The following is a 19516-nucleotide window of genomic DNA, read 5'->3' as shown; positions in this document are numbered from 1 at the left end:
ATGACAGCCAGAGTTATGCGAGTTGCAGCCATTAAGAGCGTGGAGCCGGTGAGAATACTCCCATTAATACCTGCTCACTCAGAAAGCTGGTCGCACCAGTGCTGCATAATCCTTTTGTCAAGTTGTACAATGAAGTTTGCCGTACCGGGCTTAGTTCTAGGTGCAGAAGTTTTGTTTTAATACCACCACAACTGCAGGTGGGCTAGCATAAGCAGTGAGGAAGGTGGATGGAAAGGAGACAGTGGTCAGCAAACGTTTTCCCACCATCGGTGGCGTTCTACCTGAAGATTTAATTCATCATCCTGGTCACGGCACCAACATATTTTCCGGCATAATGTGGTGAAACATTCGAACCCAACTGTATTTCCACGAATCAAAATTTAAATTATGATTTAATACTTCATAAAATTTATACTGGAATTCTATAAAAGCAATAAATTCATTAAAAAAAGTGATTAAAATTGCTACAAAACCATTTAATTGCATTCCACTGACCTGCCCACCTAGGAACCTTGGGTTGGAGCTATGTAAAGAAATAAACTCAAACTATAATTTCTATGCACAGAGGTATGGAAGAGATTCTTTTTTTCCTCTTTTCAACATGTTTTGGAAGAAATGCTAGCGGTAAGACGTAGCGTAGCCAAACCAACCCATCCGGAACTGTTCACCCACTAGACGTTTGGCACTAGCCAACCCGCCACAAGCGAAACCACCACCGACCAACATCACTGCGAAACTATTGCAAATGTTCGCTGTGTTCGTTTTTGGCGAATAAAATGGAAACGAAAGAGAGAAAAAAACAGCAAATAGGAAGCGACAATTATGAAGCCTATCGCCCAAGTGTGGCCCAACGCGGACGCCTTCCCTTTGGGGTGCGCTTCTGGCAGGAGGCCGTGGCATCGCATAAAATATTACACAATTGTACGATTATTGCTCGCCAACCGTCCGGTAACGTGCGTGGTACTTGGCGGCACGGCGTGTACACCGTGTGCGCTATTGGTGGCGTTCCCTGGAAGTGAGGCGCTGAAGGATTGCAACAACTTCGGGTGGTTCGAGTATTCTGAGTGGGGTGATCTCCTGGGTGGAATTTATGTCTTACCGCATCAAAACCATCAATGCAGCAGTGAAGTTTACTACGCAAATAAAGAGGTAAAATATCCCATAAGAGGCCCGTACACCGGGCATGTGACAGGTACGTTTAATTATCGTCGTCGATATTTTCTTCCTGTTCAAGTAAACTTTCCAATTTGTCCAAAAATAATCAAAATCCCTTTATTTCGGTTTTGTTATTGCATGCTTTACACTTGTTTGCTCTCTCTCTCTCTCTCTCTCTCTCTCTCTCTCTCTCTCTCTCTCTCTCTCTTTCTTGCAAACTCCCCCAAAACGGCCCGTAAACGTCGGCAAATCCCAAAAACTTTCAATATTACTTCCGTTCTAGCCCGATACGATGCAATGGGTTTGGATTTGATTACTTTTGGGTTTGCCCGTTTTTTTGTACTTCCTTCTTTTGCCCTGCCAGTCTACGGCTTACAAACATCAAACGGTGCGCAAGCTGGCTGCTGGCAGCCAATCCCTGCAAAGCCGATACTATTATTGGTCCGTTAATGCTGGATTAAGCAAGCAAACAAGCGCTACCGGTGGCCGGAACGCTACGACCGGCGGGAAGCTTTCCATCGAGGATAATTCAATCAATAACCACCTCCCATTACCAAAACTACCATTAGCCGAAAGTCAGTTTGCGGAACTTTCGGTTTGCGGTCCGGGGACTAACTTTATCGGCGAAGTTTACTACCGTCAACCATCAACAGGCTGGCCGGAACGGACATCAAAATTGGAACGAAACCACAAACAAAACCCCAAATATAGCCACCCAGTTAAGCTGTCCTGCGTGCTCGTATCTGGTGCGGACTCGGGATTTGCAAAAGCATCCTCGTCCGCGGATGTATTATTCATTCCGCTTGCCGACAGCCAACGTGCGCGCCCCCGCCATTTGACAGCAAAGCCCGGGGAATTACAGCAAGCGCGGAATCTAAGGTTCTGTTCATTCTTTTTTTGTTTGTTGCCTTCAATCACTTCAAATGCGAGCTTTACGCGTCGATTTTATGACGTACCGTTTCGCCATTCTTGTCGCCGGTTGCCTCCACCATTTTTTCCCCGTCCGTCCGTCAATCACTGGAAGAAAACGGTTTGTTGCCATTTTTTCGATGCCGACGCTGCCCATCAACCGATAGCACGTGCCACGGATGTTGCGTTGCAGAATCGATAGCACTTGATGCTTGTGGGTACGATGGTGATAATGGTTCGAATTGGGTGCCTTTACCGAGGCGGGGGGGGGGGGGGGGGGGGTTCTTTATTTTTGGCGCCGGCTTCAATATCCTTGATCATCTCAAGACCGCACCTTTCCGAGTTCTTGGGGGGATTCCGTTTTATTTATTTATTTTTTTTTGTTCGTCCTATCACAGCGCTCGGAATTGTTTGGGATGCCTTCGGTTGCCTTGAAATAAAAATAACTTACCGAAAGACCATCCTCTCCGTGTATGTGCGATTGTGTGTGAGACGAATCAAAAGTTATCACTGACCCGTATCGTCCAATTATTGTCCCAGCGAGTTCAAGCGTCCATCAAACGATTCCACTTCGTCTGGGATCTGGGCGATTTTGACTGTGGTCTAATTTTGAGTGAAGCTGATCGACTCAACTTTTATGCCCTCCGCCCACTCCCTCGAAATCAGCACACAAAAAAAAACCCCACAGGGTTACTGACGATGATGGCTTGTGTGACGTGGGTTCCGTGATGTCCGGTGCTATTACAAATGGCCTCCGTAGAATCATGGCTGGATATGGCCCTCGGAGTAGGAAGATGAGCATTCCAGAAATCCCTGAGCTTCTGGAAATGCAGGGTTGTGTGTGTGTGTGTGTGTGTGTGTGTGTGTGAGTGTGTGTGTTTTTTTATTTATTTACAATCCCTCATGTCCGTACAAAATCTACTCAAACTATATATTTGTGAGGCAATGCTTACTCCACCACGTTGTTTGCTGGAGAGCCTTCGAGCCACACCGTTTCGGGCGTTGCGTAACAGTTGGTCGCCACTGGGACCACTTGCAATGAGAGATAAAAACTGGAAATTCTTCCCCAAACGCTGGACGCATCCCGATGTAAGGGGATGCGGTGGGTTCGTTTTCCTTCCACGGCCGGCCTTGCAACGTTTGCAACGTTGCACGTGTATCAGCCCATAACGTAACCCGTTCGCCGTGCGTTGCGCCTGCCCGTGGTGCACCGGAACCCGAAGAAAACACCTTTCCAAACGTTAAGTCACCAATGCGCTATCGGCCACCAGATGGTGAATGTCAACGAACACCGATCGGGCCGGGGTTTTTTTTTTTCTACAGTTGACTGCATCCGTTCACCCGGCAGCGCTTTCACCGGCTGGACGGCGGTGCGCGGTGGGTGCAGTGGTGCGCTTTGAAGCTGAACTTCAAAACACCGGTGACGTAAGGAGCTCCACCAGGGCTGAACTTGAAGCAGACGTCCGGGGCACTGCGTTAAACCGTTTCAACTCACCGTTGCGCACCGTTGGGATGACGATTCCCATAATAACTTTTATCTCTTTAACGCCACCGTACGAATGTCTGAGGGGTTTCATGCCAGTCGTGTTGGATATAGGCTTAGAAATGTGATGCTTGAATAATGGACTTCCACAGGAATCATTATCGTGGAGTAACGCGCAGAATTACTGTTCTGTAATCAGGCAAACACATGCACGGATCGATATAACGAGCATCGAGAGATTGCAAATACAAGACAGTTTTAATGAATTGATATCAGGTTTCATTCCTTTAATGAGGCGACCAAGCACCCAAATACTAGGAATTCGCAGCCAGTATTTTTCCAAATGCAGTAACGGCGAGCGATTCCGAAGAAAGCTTGGGCGGAGATGTTTTTTCTGCTGGTAGCAACTGTTTGACATTAATCAGTTTGGATTGTATTGGATATTGGCAATTTTGCCGGTTTGCCATTAGTACCCCCGGACGACCCTGGACACTCTGGCCATTAATCCAAATCGTTTCCAATCCATTGCCGCACGGTAACGTTCTTATCACTATCACCGTGCGGTGCTTTGGAGCATTAACTTCTGCAGCTGATTAATCGCTTTATTGCTGGGGAGTTTTGAATCCATCGTGCATAAACCGAACGCAACACGGACACCTCATGATACAGGCACCCACGCACACACACACACACACAAACACACACACATAAACGGAAACACGGATACGCCGATGATAAGCGGGCAGGCGAGAGTGAAACTTTCTCCCGACGCATTTAGACGCAATAGATGCGAGTTCCAACCAAACCCTTTCGTCCCCCCCCCCCCCCTCCACCGAGATGACTGCGTGTGACGGACGCCACCAGATTGAACCCGTCGGCGGGTGTCCATCCGTGATGGATGGTAATTTGTTTGAAGAAGGTAAAACCGGCTCTCCGCCCATATTGCTGGTTGATTGGTGATGAGCACGTACGTTTGTCGAAGGGAGGAGGGTGGGCAGGAAGATGGGAGGGTATGGGGGGGTGGGAAGGGTGGTGGACAGATCCCAACCTTACGTCACACACGCACACTCATTACGTGCTGCACGAGGGGCTCGTTAAAGGCGAAGGATATGGTGGAGTGCATCACCGTTTTTGCCACTGTTTATGCTATTGAGTTTCACTTCATGCCGCGATCCGTACAATCTGGTCGGTGACCCACGGTGGGTGGGGGGGGGGGGAAGGGGGGAGGTTGCCTTATGGTTGAAGATGCTGCACGCGTAACCGGCACGGGACAAGGACGCAAAACAAAAACCAAAAACCAAAAAAAAAAAGCACAAAACCGGAAGCGGATCAAGCGGAGGCTTAAACCGCTTTCATGACCATTTAGGAGGGGTTTAATCTGGTCTTGGCGTGGCGGGTACCGCTTTCGCAAAACATGTTTATTTATTATCGTTTTGCAATTGATGGCTTCCCGATTTGTGTGTTGGGGATGATGTTTTTTCATCAACAGCAAGCCAGGTGCTGCTCCAACAAAAAGGCAACATAGCCACACGAAAAGCGCTCGCTTTCCGGTTTTTTGCTGGAGCCGTCGATTTCCATTTGATGGGCGGGCGGGGCGGATTGAGCGCGTGCTATGCTGATTGCTTATTCATCGCGTTGAAGCATTCTCGAAAGATTTTTAAGGGACAACCTGGCCGCCCGAGTCGCCTCAAGACGAGGCAGAAGTGTCCCCTCACCGTTATTATTACCCCCTGAAAAAAAAACCCCCGGATGTGGAGCAGAATTCTGACAATGCCCATCACCAATTACCTTCATTGTGCGGTACGTCGGGCGGTTGCACTACCACGTCCGGTTTGAAGTGTTGAGGCTCGAGCGCACGAACGGCTCTGTTTTTCTTTTTTTTTGGTACCGATTCGCTGAACGCTGTTTACTCCGACCGGTGACACACAAAACGGCGCGAAACGCAAACACTTTCACCGACCAAAAACGACCCCAACGCGACGATATTGCCGACAAATACACAGACGAACTAGCGGTCCACACGGGTCACGGTACGTTACGCGCTGATGTCTTGTTATCACTCAGCCTTTGGCACGGGTTTTTCTGTTGTTACTTTACCGGACAAAATGTCCACGTGCAGCAAGACATTTACCACCGCAAACACCGACACATACACTCACGCACCGCTCAGTCGCCCTCGTGCACAGCTGCGAACGATGAAATTTCCTGGAGGGGTGGAAAAGAAAACGTGGTTAATGGCGCGCTGCATTGAAGGTGTTGGGCACGGTTGGTATGAACAACAATCCAAAATTTTGCGAAGGAACCGTATGCGTCCCCGGTGTCACAAAGGATGTCGCACGCTTTCGCCCACGGCGCACATCCAATCCTCACGAAATTCTCACGACCCAGCGCGGCTGATGATGCGCGCGCGCGTGTCAATGTACTTGCCCGACTGGCTGGTACGGAATGGGCAGCAAACCGTTCCGTACCGGTGCGGGAAACCCCGAGGAGAAATCTTGCAAGCGTATCCCCTCCTGTCGGCGAAAACAATATCGGCGCCAAGCGAGATGCATTTTAATCAACATCCAATAAATATGCTCCGCTACAGACGAATCTGCATAAATCTCGAAAGATATCGTAAAAAAAGAAGCGTCAGCTCTACAATTCCGATACCGCCGTACCGTACCGGACCGGAAACACCACCGAACAGATGGGTTTTCACGATAAACTAAAAGCGCTGTTGTGGGGCTCCGTACACGCAAACGTCAGCGGTTACGTCACGCCGGCCACCGAAACGTCACCGATCGAAAAGGAAAGTTTATTCGTCACGTTGCTTTTACACAAACTCCCCCCTGCACACACACAACCGGACCGGTTCCAACGAATAATGTAAAACGGAGGCGCGCGGCGAGCCATGATTATTACTCAACGATAAGCGAAACGTAAGCGTGCACAAGACCCAGTTCCTCCCATTCAAAAAAAACCGCAATATGGCCAATCTACCAACGAGGTGAAAGTACGAGCCCCACCGATGCGGGAGCGGAGAAAGTTCGTCCCCGCAGTGCGCGCGGTGTGTGTGTGGGGGGGGAGAGAAGATGGCGCGAATGCGCACCACAAAGCGGAGACGCCCGAAACCAGCCCGATCGTATCGTTTGCCGTCCGGAAGATGTAACACCGTTCGGCGTACACGTGCGGCGTGCGCTGGCGCAAACGCGAGAACAAGATTCACACGTGCCCGGTTGCGGAGTTGCGTTGAGGAGAAAGTACATTGTGCGGTTTGTTTTGATTCTCGTCTCTACACACTCTCGGTGGTGTTGGAAGTTGCGAAGATTATTTGATTGCTGCTTTAGACAATTCTGACAGTTTGCGGGAATAGCTGAGGCAACTCGGGAACTGACACGGACAAGTGGCACAAAACTGCACCTCACCAACGCCAAACTTTGAGGTTCACTACAAACCGACTTTTGATGCTATTCGCATTCCCGAACTTCCCAAACACACTGATATCTCACTGTCCTCACTATCAACACTAACCTGTGCGCTCAATGCGTAGCGTTGGCCTTTGATTGCTGGTACTGAGTACTTTGAGCTTGCACAGAGTATGGTACCTGCGAGGGCGTACGCAACACAACAATCCTTCCGTGGACGACGGTTACCAGCGTTCGAATGACTTCCCAGCCACCGGTGGTACATCGCTTTATAGACGACCCCCTTGCGCAGCGCGTGCATGTGGTCGGGTACCGAACATCCGGATCGCGATCGGTTCTGCACCAGCCGGCGCTCGGGTACTCGACCGATCGGTACCACCACCGTTGAAGTCCGTAAGGAAGATCATTTTTTATTGTTTGGTTTTTTTTTTTCTCTCTCTCTCTCTCCCTCTCTCTTGTTTTCACCTCACCCACAGTGGATTAGTGCTGCAGTTCAGGATTTAGCAATATCAGTTACCCAGCTAATGGAGATGGCTGAGTCTCGTGGCATCCTTGTGGTGAAGCGGGACCATGTCCGCTCGGCACAACGGTGCGGGTGTTGAGCAGCCGGTTAAGTAGCCGCATCCATCTTTTTGCTCACCTAATGATCCGTGTTCTTGCTGCTGGTGTAATTGTTACCGCGCAATGAAGATGCGATGTGTTTTTTGTTTTCATCTACCCACAGCATGAAAATTAGATTCTTCACTGCGTGTGGGAGCAGTTTTTTGGGATTTTTTTGGCGTTCCATCTCGAGGGCAATACCCTGCGGGGTGGAAAATTAAAATGGAGCACACAGCAGTGAATGGTTTATCCGAGCGGATCGAATGGTTGTTCTCGGCAAACTGACGTTGACGTTTCGGTCTTATTTTAATGCAGTCGGTCTACAGCTCGGAGATGAGATTCCCAGGAATCGAGGCTCATCATTCACGTGAAACGGTCGTAATTGGCAACATGTACCATGACTGGAATTTTGTCAAGTAGCTTAGCGAGGCACTTGAAGGTGAGTTGCGAACAGGCTCAGCTGGAAAAAAGGACAAATAATAAAACCTCAGTAATCTCCAGACGTCGTAGAATATAAAATCGCTCAAGTTATTATTAGTAATGGTCAGAGATATCGTCTACTAGTGCGTTATATTGACATCTTTAGTCAATTTCCAACTTTCCAGGAATTTGACATAAAGTGGTGGTTGAGGAAAAACTTCAAGAATTCTGTCCTAGAAACACATAAAACTTATTGCAAAGCATATAAAGGTCCGTGAAAAATATTCTCCTGAGATAAACATCTGGACATCTCAGAGAGGTTGTAGCTTAGGAATACTGGACTCTAGTGCAATTATCAGAATTCCACAAAGAGAATGTCCATGAGAATTTCAAGCATTGCTGTACTCCAGAATAATTAAATTCAACACCATTGTCAATGTTACATTTTTTAAGTTATTGGCGAACTTTATCTCAACCAGCGGAGTCTTCAACAAATAAAAAGCTTCGGGATATTATAGTCAATTCCGACATTCAGATGCTATTGTACACGTTTATGCGCTTGATAACTTCAGATTGTTTTGCAGTAAAACAACACGACAAATCAAATGTAATTGGTGTGCAGCGCTGAACGAAAGCGAGCTAGCGCACTTGCGGCGTGCAGGTTGCTCGCCTGCGAACACAAGCACCTGATGACACAACGCCAGTCCGTGACGTTTGACACCCGCAAACCCGTGCAAACGCTAACGGTGCGGACCGTAAAATATCCGCACCGTTAAAGCGGCGCACACAAAAGGTTGGGCCCTCGCCGGCCCCAATCATCGTAAAAGTAATGCAAAATGTTCGCCATAAAGCGCAGGTGTTGATCGCAAAAGATGCACAAAATCGAATTGCCCCGTTTGGCTGCGCTGGCACACTTCCTGCGAACGAACCTTGGCGCGATTGTTTCTAGCGGCAAGAAGCAGCACAGCAGACGTTTACGCTAATACGCGCGTGGCACGAGCCAACTTTTATAGATTCCCTTGAATTCTGACGCGTGGAGACGGTTATGAATGAATGGCAACCGGTTTGGTAAAAAAGGGTTCCCTGCTCACGGTTTATGGCATGTTAGCACATCTGCTGAGAGTGCCGTGTAATACCGTAAAATAGACGCCGCGACCGGAATCGCTTTCCAATGCGGCAATAAAATCAGAAAAACACTACACTAAAGCATTAATTAGGTACCGATGGGGCAAAGACACGTGCCGTTACTGTGTAGGTTGTCACATCAGACGCTGTTAATTTGTGATAATGTCGAACGTCGTGCTGAATTGGAGAAGTTCCAGGAAAATGGAGACACTCCACAGCTCCTATCGCTTGCTTCCATCTGCTTCCATAAAACCCATACTACTTTTTTTCTATTAACTTCCTGTGTAATCCTAATTCCTTCTTGATAAATTTAAGGCCTCACTTTCAAATAGACGTACACAGGTGGGGAGGAAAAAAATCACCCTCCCCCTTGTTACGTACCGTATCAATAATACCGCGAACTGGGAAAACGAAAATCGGGCCTGCTTTTACGTGGAAAGCAAAGAAACATGGCCGATCAAAAAAAAAACCCCGAGAGGGGGTGGAGTTTGATAAGCAAAACAAGCAAGAAAAGAAAAACAACAGCCAAACACTACCGAAACGCACTGTCCAATCGACCGAACGCACGGTTTCGTAAGCTAATCTTGGCAACGGTCCGATGCGTTTCATGCATATAAACGCAGGAAGCTGATTATAGCTCGCCCCCCACCAAAAAAAAAAAAAAAGGAATAGTATCACCCACCACCATCCACTGGACGTGGCTCTTTCTCCTTCAGTTTGCACCCGCTTTGTATCGCTTTCTGTGCTCCCATTGTCATATATTGACAGTTTAGCGTTGGAACCGCACTCGTCGATCACCCGTGCTCTACTATCTCCGCGAAAGTCTATTAAAAAACCCTGTGCAAAGGAGCCGTAAATAAAAGGCGAGAGAAAAAGGTATCCATTCGGATAGAATTTGGTACGGCATCGCCGTGCACCGGAACGAATTCCTTACACCGCTTCTTGCAAAACCAACGCCGCGCCGCGGGATGACGTAAAACGATAGCCCGAAAGCACTGGTCACAACAAGAGCTCGCTGTGGACAGGGTGGTTTTTTTTTTGCACCTTCGTCACCCTAGCGAACCAGCGGAGTTCAAGGACGGTGTACACCGCCGGTCACCTTTCACCTGTGCCAGCGTTTGGCGCTAAGCTGACCGGTTAATTATTCGCGACTCGCCCAGCCACGAGACGTCCATTCGTCAACGGGCCTAATGGCGCGTCTCATCAAATGTTTATCGACCGCCGGCGGTGCTCTTACTTTCATCCGAGCTTCGTGCGCATCAACAAGGAAGAGAACAAAAACCACACACACACACACGCATCCCATACGCGTCAGACCAATTCGTACAAGTGACGATCATCCTTCGGTCGGTGCGCACGCACAAGAACATCATTAGTCGCTGTAGTTAAAGCTGTTTAATGAGGTTACATGAAAATCCATTATAATTGAAGAATCACCGCCCGTACGGCTGGGAAGCTGAGAAATGTCTCGGCTGCAATGCGAAAAACCGCAGCGAACAGATCCCAATTTAAGCTGCTGTATGGAGCATCGCTCCAGACCAGCGCACGAAACGAAGGAGACACGATAATTATTTGGGCACACCTCACCACTGTAGATCTCGCTTTATATGATGTACTCGGTGTAACTTAAGGCAAGTCACTGCGTGCAAGATGTCGTCTTTTTTTTCGGAGACAGCTCCAGACACCAAATACAAAAATATGGCCGCAGGGCGATGGGTAAGTTTTGGGTGACCTACTGGGCGCGTTTTAATGTCATATCTGTGCGTTATCTAATGCAGGTTGTACTTGCAAAGATCACATCAAATGACACAGTTACGGACTCATTATGCGTGGTTACGGTGGAAGATCCAAGGCTTTAGGACGTACGGGTTTTCTCCAAGAATTGCTGGGCGAGGCGAATCTCATCTCGCGCATGACGTGGTTTGAAGTTGAGACATAATTACTACCGAAGATATTCAGACATGGGAGCGCTTTCCAAGAATTCTATGTACCTTGGTTTGGGAATTTTTGGGAATAGTGATAATCCGGTAGAATCGAATCGTACAAAGGGCCTTGCATCCGGTACAACCTGACAGCAACCCTACCGCATACCTTCCGGTACAAGTGCGTCCACTGATGGAATGTCTTCGTGGTCCGGTTCGGTGCACCCAAAAAAGGGGGCCAACCTCCATTGCGTCACCCGGTCGGGCGGCTCAGCGTGTACGCTTACCTTGACTTTCGCAACCGGCCGCCCGGCCCAACATAAACCCAATTTTGGAAGATGAGGTGCGGATGTGCAGTGCTACGTCGGACACAAGGTGGAACCGGTCTAGCAGCAGCACCAGCAGGGGGGATGCAGCGGTTTCTTACTACTTCACTTTATGGAGCGCTTACTTTCATTTCTTTCCTTCCACCAGCGTCGGGTGGCTTGATATCTCGGTCGGGTGTTTATTATTGTGGGTAAAACGTTAGCACTCGTGAAAAACCCCTGCACGCTTTAATGTGACGCCCCTAAACACTGGGGATGCGCTTGTAAAACGTTCATCGGTTTTAATTGCCCGCAGTTTGAACTTTCTGTGGCATTTTGTCGGAAAAAGTTTGACCCACCTCCCACCTCCCTCCCACCGCGGCCAGAAACGCCCGGGTCGCCCAGATGTCGGCGGTCCACTAGCTCCCGGTGTGCGACCGAATCGTATCAGTGGAAGCCATGATAAATGCTCGTAATTTATTTTCCCGAGAGTTTTGACCGGATCGGAGGTGGAAGTTTGTTGAACGGGTTCGGTGCTAACCCTGCTAGGATGCAGCTGCACCGTACGATACAAGCGGGTCCGGGTCGGCTAGGTATTCGTTTCTGAGTTTTCCACCGGACTGAGTGTCAACCTTCAGAGCACAATAGAGCAGCGTGAAAAGTGTCCACAAGGAAGTCGGAAGGACAATAGAAAACCCGTCCGAATCCGAATGGAGTGACCGGTCCGGTGCAACCCGGCGACCACAAAAACCATTCTCGACCAACTTCGTGGATGCTTCCACCGCACCAAATCCACTTCCGATCGGAGCAACTCCTGCTCCCAACCGATGTTCCGCTTCGGAAACGAATAAATCTTCTAATTTGCTTTAAGTTAATAAATTATCCAACACCCCCGCACCCTGCCGGGTGGCTGCTTCCCCGGCGGGGGGGAGAAAGCCCTTTAGGATCCGACCAATTGGAAGATATTTATTTAGCTTTACGGTGAAGCACTCGGAAGTGGTTTCGCTTCCACCATTTTCAAACATCCCGCTAGCGACATGTTTGTTCCCCGCGTTGGTCTTCGTTTGCGGTTCCAAACCGTAAAACTAGCACGAAGCTTCTGGCGTTCCTCACACGTGCGTCTGGTAAATCTGAGGTGCTCATTCACAAAAGAATGCGACATTCCTACATGTACCGCGTAATGAAAACCGTTCCGGTAATTACTGATCGTTATCGAAAATTCGATCGAAGGAAACTCATTTAAAATTCTGCTTGATTCATACCTCCTTTGAGCATGGGGTGAGGTAACTCGATAGTTAAATGACTTTTCAAACGTAACATAAATCTGCCTGTAAGTGTCTAAATGAATTATTGCTAGTAGTATTTTAATATAAATAGGATCGCTTAGAAGGATTGGTACATCTTTTGAAATTAATTTACCTTTCCGCATTCAATGCTCTAAAGAGCCATTCTCACTCACTCCAGTTGAAGCACAGGTGAGCCAAGAAATAATTTACCCCCACAAGTAGTTAGTGAACGCGCTAGTGAACCTGAAAAACGCTGAAACTTACACTCAAGTTCACGTACAGAATTTATGGCATTTTCCTGGGCGGCATCTCTACTGCACGTTATCTGCCACCGAATCTGTACGAGGCCATCCTTTGTGTGGCTATGAGAATGATTAGAAAGTGAGGTTGTGACACAAAAAGATTTAAATCCGATGCACTTATTAGATTCAATAGAGCGCAATCGGCAAATGGAATCGCTGGTGCCCTTAACCGAATCAGGGTTCGGCGAATGCATGCATGTATCCAGGGGATGTATCCGCCTGACACTTGTTAAGGCGGAATGTATTCAATCTGCTGATTCACAGACATACCCACGAAGACAGCAAACCTCCCGTTGAATTTCATCACAGACCCTTCTTTTTTTCTTGCTGTTGGTTGGGGTGGAATATTCAATCACCATCCGCATGGCGGTGGCACATAAGATACATTTTCCGTTTCGGGCTGGAACAAAGCTCAAAATCATTTCGTCATCCCTCCGGGCAGAAGAGAAACTAAACCAAATAAGAGTAGGGACAAAAAAAAACAACAAAACAACCAGGCCAAACCAGCAGAACCAAATTGGAAAATCGACACGGAAAATGGACGGGTTGCGAGACACAAATATCCAGCCGAAAGTTAGCGCCCGCTGCGGAAACGACCGCTTGGCAGTGAGGCAGGGCCTTTAATTGAGTTGCACGTACGCATCTTCTGGGTTGAGGGAGGCTTTCGGGTTTCGTGGATCGAATCGAAGAACACAGACAGCGCAAAACAAAAAAAAAGGATAACAGACCAAGATGGCAGTACCATAACGCACCGGAAGTGGATTGCACTCTGTTGCCCGGGGCAGCGAGTTCCCTGTCAACCCGCCCGGGCGGGGAAGAATATTGTCGCGTGTCATTTTATGCTCGCGGGTTCGCCTTTTGTTGGTGTTGTTGTTCACATCCATTAAAGCTGAACGGTAACGCCGAGCGCTCGAGAGGTATGGATGGGTGGGTTGTGGGTTTAAAGTGCGAAACTTAAGGGTTATTTAATCTAATCGTTTTTCACTCTACCCGCTGTCGGTTTTGATGACACCAGCGTAGGCATCTTCGGAGACATTGAGGATATTGTTTGGGGTTTCTTTCAATATTAACCACACACACACACACGCATATAGCCGAAACTCGTATCTCTCGATGACGGACAGTTTTGGGAAGCTTTCATGAACACTTTTGCTGGAAAATCCGGTGAGCACGCTTCATCAAGGTGACTGGACAGTTTATTGATGTTAGAATATAACCCTTGAGTGGAAGCCCCACATTCACAGAACATTGAGAAGATTAAAATTCTTCAAGCAAGTGCTACTGAGCAAGGTTGTGTGAGCTGAGGCTCTTGAGGCTCTTGTTCCATTTGGCACTTTGGCAAAGACACTACTTGTTGGCTTTAAAATATTCTGAGTATTCTATTGTCCCACAAGCTTCAGATACCTTCAGATGTTCAGAATATTGAGAAGATTAGGGTTCTTCAAGCAAGTGCTACTAAGGCAAGGTTGTGTGAGCTGAGGCTCTTGAGGCTCTTGTTCCATTTGGCACTGTGATCTCCGGAGGTCTAAAACTACCCTTCCCGAACTTCTTGGACTTTATTTGAGTGGAGTTGAATAGTAAGTACTCTACACAATGGAACGATGCCAAAGAAACTACTGATCGGTGGGAACATATTCTGAGTATGCATGAGATATCAGCTCTAATTAATCATTCATCAATTATGAAATTCGTCTTTAGTCTTCATCTTTGCGAGGTAATCCACTGATACGACTGGGGAATAAAGCCTCCTGGGTCTTCCCTAGGTACTCCGCTAATTTGGACATCAGGTGATCAACTATTTCTATTTGCTATAGGTAGCTAGTGACGGAATGTCCAAAAAACTTACATCTAATCTTTGGGAAAGTTATAATTTTTGAGACACATTTAATAAAAAGCAGTTGTCAGTACGATTTCTGACAGCAGTTTAAAGTCCTTTTCCTGCAATAATAAGAATTCCATTCGGAGATCTCGCGTATTTCTTTGCTGGATATATTATTCTTCAAAGAATTCTGCTTTATTGAACTTAAAGTAACTATTTCCATCGCCGTAACTAACACTCCATGATTCTTATACTTAGTTATGAAGAAATTAAACTGAAGGTGCTTTATTCTTCATCTACAACAAAAATTCTACTGATGACTTTACTGCGTTGGCTTGTTGGTGATACTATTAGTCAATATATCTCGTATCAAACCAGGGGATTTCATGCAAGAAAGAACCATTTTTACATCACCAGAAAACATAGAAAGCATTCAATCCCTTAAGGGTTGCCGTTTTTTAATTTGGTATCATCAAGAAGTAAACCATACCAGGACCAACAACAAAAAACCTAGCTCATGGACATTAAAAAAAGGTAATAAAAAAAAAACACACCAAAATCAAGTAACTCGATAAGTTTGAAGGATCATCTTTTCTATCCCATCGGCAGGCCAAGTTTGGAGGTGAACAAAAACAAATTAAGAAACCATTGGATGACAGGATTTTACAAGATATCGCAACGCAACGCTCTACTCCACACCTTCGTTGGCCGGGTGAATAAATAAAGGCAACAAAAAAAAAAAACAAGCGAGGATAGGCCATTAACTAATTAGTGCAGAATTTCGTCCCCATCATTTCCCGGCAGAGTATATGCCGGACCCGGCGGGGGAGGGGGTTGCGCAAAACGGGAAGAAACTCAGAAAGAGAACGACTAGCACCTGAACGCAGCTCACACTTTAATGATTTCGTTTTTGCGTGCGTATATTTGCCTGCCAGTTAAATTTAACCGTCCAGCATTACTTCTACCACCCGGTGCTGCCATTTTTTATTATTATTTTAATTTGCCGGTGCTGTTTTTTTTGTCTTTCGTGCTATTTGCAGGGTTTTTTTTTTTGCTACCATATGCCCATCCTTTTGCTAGGCTCTTTACAATGTGTGTTTGTGTGGGAAGTGTCTTGGGTCAACTAGTGCGGAAGATATTTGCAAAGTGATGAAGTCTTTTTTTTTTTTTTGCTGTTTGCTCCCATTTTCTTGCCGATGCTGCATGAAGCGCCATTTTCTTTTTATTATCCATCTTTGTGGTACCCTTTTTTTGGTGCTGCAAACTCACCCGCAGGGTGCAATGAGATGGCACAAATATTGCGTAAGCGATGGCGCAAGGTGTTTACACGAGAAACGTATTTGACGCCTGGAAGAGTTGATCAACTTCTGTCTTCTTCTCCAAAAAAAAAAAAAAAACAGTCGTCTACTTTCACTGACTGACCTTCACTCTCCACTGGTGGAAATTGTATCAACCTTCGGTCATAGAACACACTAAAACCCGTTCCAATACATTAGCGTTCGCCGGCGTGTGAGGTGTTTGTGTCCTTTCGGGTAAGATTGGTTTGTCGCACGTGCGGGCAGAACCGGTTTGTCCTCAAGGGCAATCTAGGACTAGCTGTCATGGCTGCACACCCCGCAAGGCATCTATAGATAGTGAAAATACCGAAGGTCCAGCATCCAGCCGCATTGTGCTGATCGAAATTCGTGCGATCGAATCGAACGCACCAATCAAACGCGTCCGAACAGCACATTAAGAAGGCCAACCTAACCTTCACCGGAATGATTACAACTGTCCACCCCGTCCCGAAGGAAAACAGCACCAAATCGGGCCATTCATCAACCATCTGTCCTACCATTTCATTTCAACGTCCAAATGTCCACTGAGAAAAAAAATCACACACACACACGAATAAGCGACAAAAACAAAACACTCCAAATGTAGCCCGTACTCGACATGCCCACTTCGTAACTGGACCACTTTCGGAGCGGAGATTAGTTTCGCGCGTTCGATTGTCGCAACGGCATACAACCGTTGCTGCTGGTCGCTAATCGAATTGTTTGCAACGTGTGCGAGATTTGGCCGCTAACGGTACGGGTTCGGTGCGCAACATAACAAAACGAGCCGATTCGTGACGGACTCGGGAGCAAACGTTGGAGTCCATTAGGCGAAACAAAACGCGTACCGCCGGGCAGGTAATCTAGCAGCAAGCGTAAACGCACGATGGTTAACTCTCTCCGATTAGTAGCTCGTGTGGTTTAAAGAGTGCAGGGTTGTCCAAGCAAAGTTTGCCCTTAAGTGTTTGAGTACCAAGAGTTACTTCTAGAGTCGAGGAAGGAAACATACTACTGTAACTGATATAGCATTTAACTCCTAGATGAAAGAGATACTATAGGTTATTTTTTCTTCAAGACTATTTTCATATTGAGCTTAAACTGAGCTTAAACTGTTGCTTGCAAATATCAACTCCCAAGAAGGTCTAGACATAATGAAGAATTTCCTGATAACTTTGTTGTCTCTTTACATTGAATATGATTTGTTGAACCTCTTTGAAGGATGGAAACATACTGTTGTAACTCATATAGTATTTAACTCCTAGACGAAAGAGATACTATAGGCTATTATCACCTCAAGACTATTTTCACATTGAGCTTAAACTGAGCTTAAACTGTTGCTTGCAAATATCAACTCCCAAGAAGGTCGAGATATAATGAAGAATTTCCTGATAACTTTATTGTCTTTTTAAATTGAATACAATTTTTTGAACCTCTTTGTCTACTAAATCCTTCTGTTATTAGGCTAAACAATAATGTAGACCAATTCTTTGTACTATTGTACTACTTCTTCGACGATTCCAAAGGTGGAGGGTCTCTGCATCTGATTGTCATTGACGATTAAATTGAACTGAATTTGAGAATTTTAACCCTAAACTTCGGACATTTTGATCTTCTATACCTGGTATGTACCATTCGGTCTACTAGTGGTGGATCGGAATAGTGGTACTGATCTCTCAACTCTCTCATATATATGGTAAATCAGTTACAGCAACAATTAATCCTAGATGTCTTTACTTAACAGAAATCTCCAAAACAAATGGGCCGATTGAGAGCTACTTTCCAGAGCCTTGAGAGAGCCCCAATCAACTCTCAAGATATTCTTGAGCACAAATCCATCTGAATGTCTCAGAGTGTCCTTAGCACAATGTATTCTTCTGCAGATCATCGAATACAATGCACCGAACGTCTTGCCCTGAATTGGAATTGCTTTTGTTTTCACAGGTTTGACAGCTCTGGTGCGCAAGAAATCTCTCCATTAGGTATTCAATCTATCGAGTAGTGATTGCAACAACGAGAAGAAAAAAAACGCTTTAAATCCTTCCCGATATTATGTGTTGACATTTTGCTTCGCTCTTAATCGATCGATGACCCACCGCTGCGCCAGTAATGTGCCATGCAGACGGGGCTATTAAACGGTGTTAAAATACACCAACAACCCCTCCCCCCACACCCGTTCCCGGGCGCAAGGAACGGAGACCATCCGGTTGGAAAATTGTTTTTCTCCAATTTTTCCACGCTAGCGCAACAGCACTTTTCGTCCCGCGGGTTTTTTCAACGGATTGTGGAAAAGTTGAAAAATACTTTAACACTAGCCGGGAGGAGGGGGGTTTGGGCTGGCTGTCATTCGATTAATTAATTTCTTTTCAAACAAACGATTAAACATAACGCCACAAATACCGGCTCCTGTCACAGCTGCCACTGGCATGCGTTTCCCTGGACTCTAGCGTTGTTTCACTTAGCATAGCGTTGGGACACATTCGCGTTTACTCCGTTCGATGGTGGTTACTCTTCGTTTTCTTCGTTGATCTCGCTGGGGTTTTTTTTTTAAGGTATCATTAAAATATGTCAGCACGCACGCACGCTGACAGTGGGCAATAAAAGATGGCGTCGTAATGGGCTCCGCCGACTGCAATGCGAAACGGGGCTGGATGAAGTTATAGGCGTACTTTTCCAAATTACAAATGTGACGAATTGCGTTACAGCACACGAGTCAAAGGAAAAGACTATCCACCCGATGGAAGTATGTCGCTCGCGATGCGATACGTTTTTTTTTTTTTGCGCAACACTCACACTAACGTAATTGCTGTCGATCGCTTTTCTCTTGCTGTACACTATTGTCATTTGTAATAATTTTCCATTTTCCCCGCAGCCTTGCTCCCGGCCGCGATTGCCCCCAAACGCAACCTCTAAGATCGATGTAACAGTCAGCTTCGGCTGCTGGTACAAACTTCAATCGGGTCAATCGATTGAACGGATCGAAACATCAATCATCCCCCAGTGGCCGGAGGGGTGGGGCCAGAAAAAATTGTGTCTCCACCGTAGAAACTTTGCATCTGGTTACTGGATTAATTTATTTTTTATTCATCCACCCGCATTAAATTGCGCAATTTTGCACAGTTTATGCTGGTGATTTTTCCTATTATAGCGAGGAAAAGCACCCGCACGTCAAATGCGTCCCACGCCCGCACACACCCAACGCGCATTTAACCGTGCGACAGATTAATCGTTAAACCTTTTAAAAACGTTAAACCTTCCAATTGCCACACATGTGCCGGGCCGGTTATGTTTCCGTACGTTTGGCACGTGCTTTGGCACAAAATATTAATGAATCTGTTCGGGGTTTGTTTTTTCTTGTTCGCTACTGTTGTTGCAGACACATTTGAGCGGTTGTAAAAATGAATTCCACACTGCCCCGGGGAGCCCGAAAGGCCGTAGAGGTGATGGTTTGTGGCGAATAAAACAGTACG

General features: G+C 46.6%; 1 protein-coding gene across 1 annotated transcript in view; it reads right to left on the bottom strand.

The window, feature by feature from the left end:
- Positions 1–2147, bottom strand: part of LOC128718989 (atrophin-1) — a 37842-nt gene extending 35695 nt beyond the window's left edge. The window contains exon 1 of the mRNA XM_053812613.1: positions 2112–2147. Coding sequence (XP_053668588.1) covers positions 2112–2147 — 36 coding nt within the window. The remainder of the gene's footprint in view (positions 1–2111) is intronic.
- Positions 2148–19516: the final 17369 nt, after the last annotated feature.

This window comes from Anopheles marshallii, chromosome X (assembly GCF_943734725.1).
Source record: "Anopheles marshallii chromosome X, idAnoMarsDA_429_01, whole genome shotgun sequence".
NCBI classification, from domain to species: domain Eukaryota; kingdom Metazoa; phylum Arthropoda; class Insecta; order Diptera; family Culicidae; genus Anopheles; species Anopheles marshallii.
The sequence above is the reverse complement of the archived record's forward strand: the minus strand, read 5'-3'. Positions and strand labels throughout refer to the sequence as shown.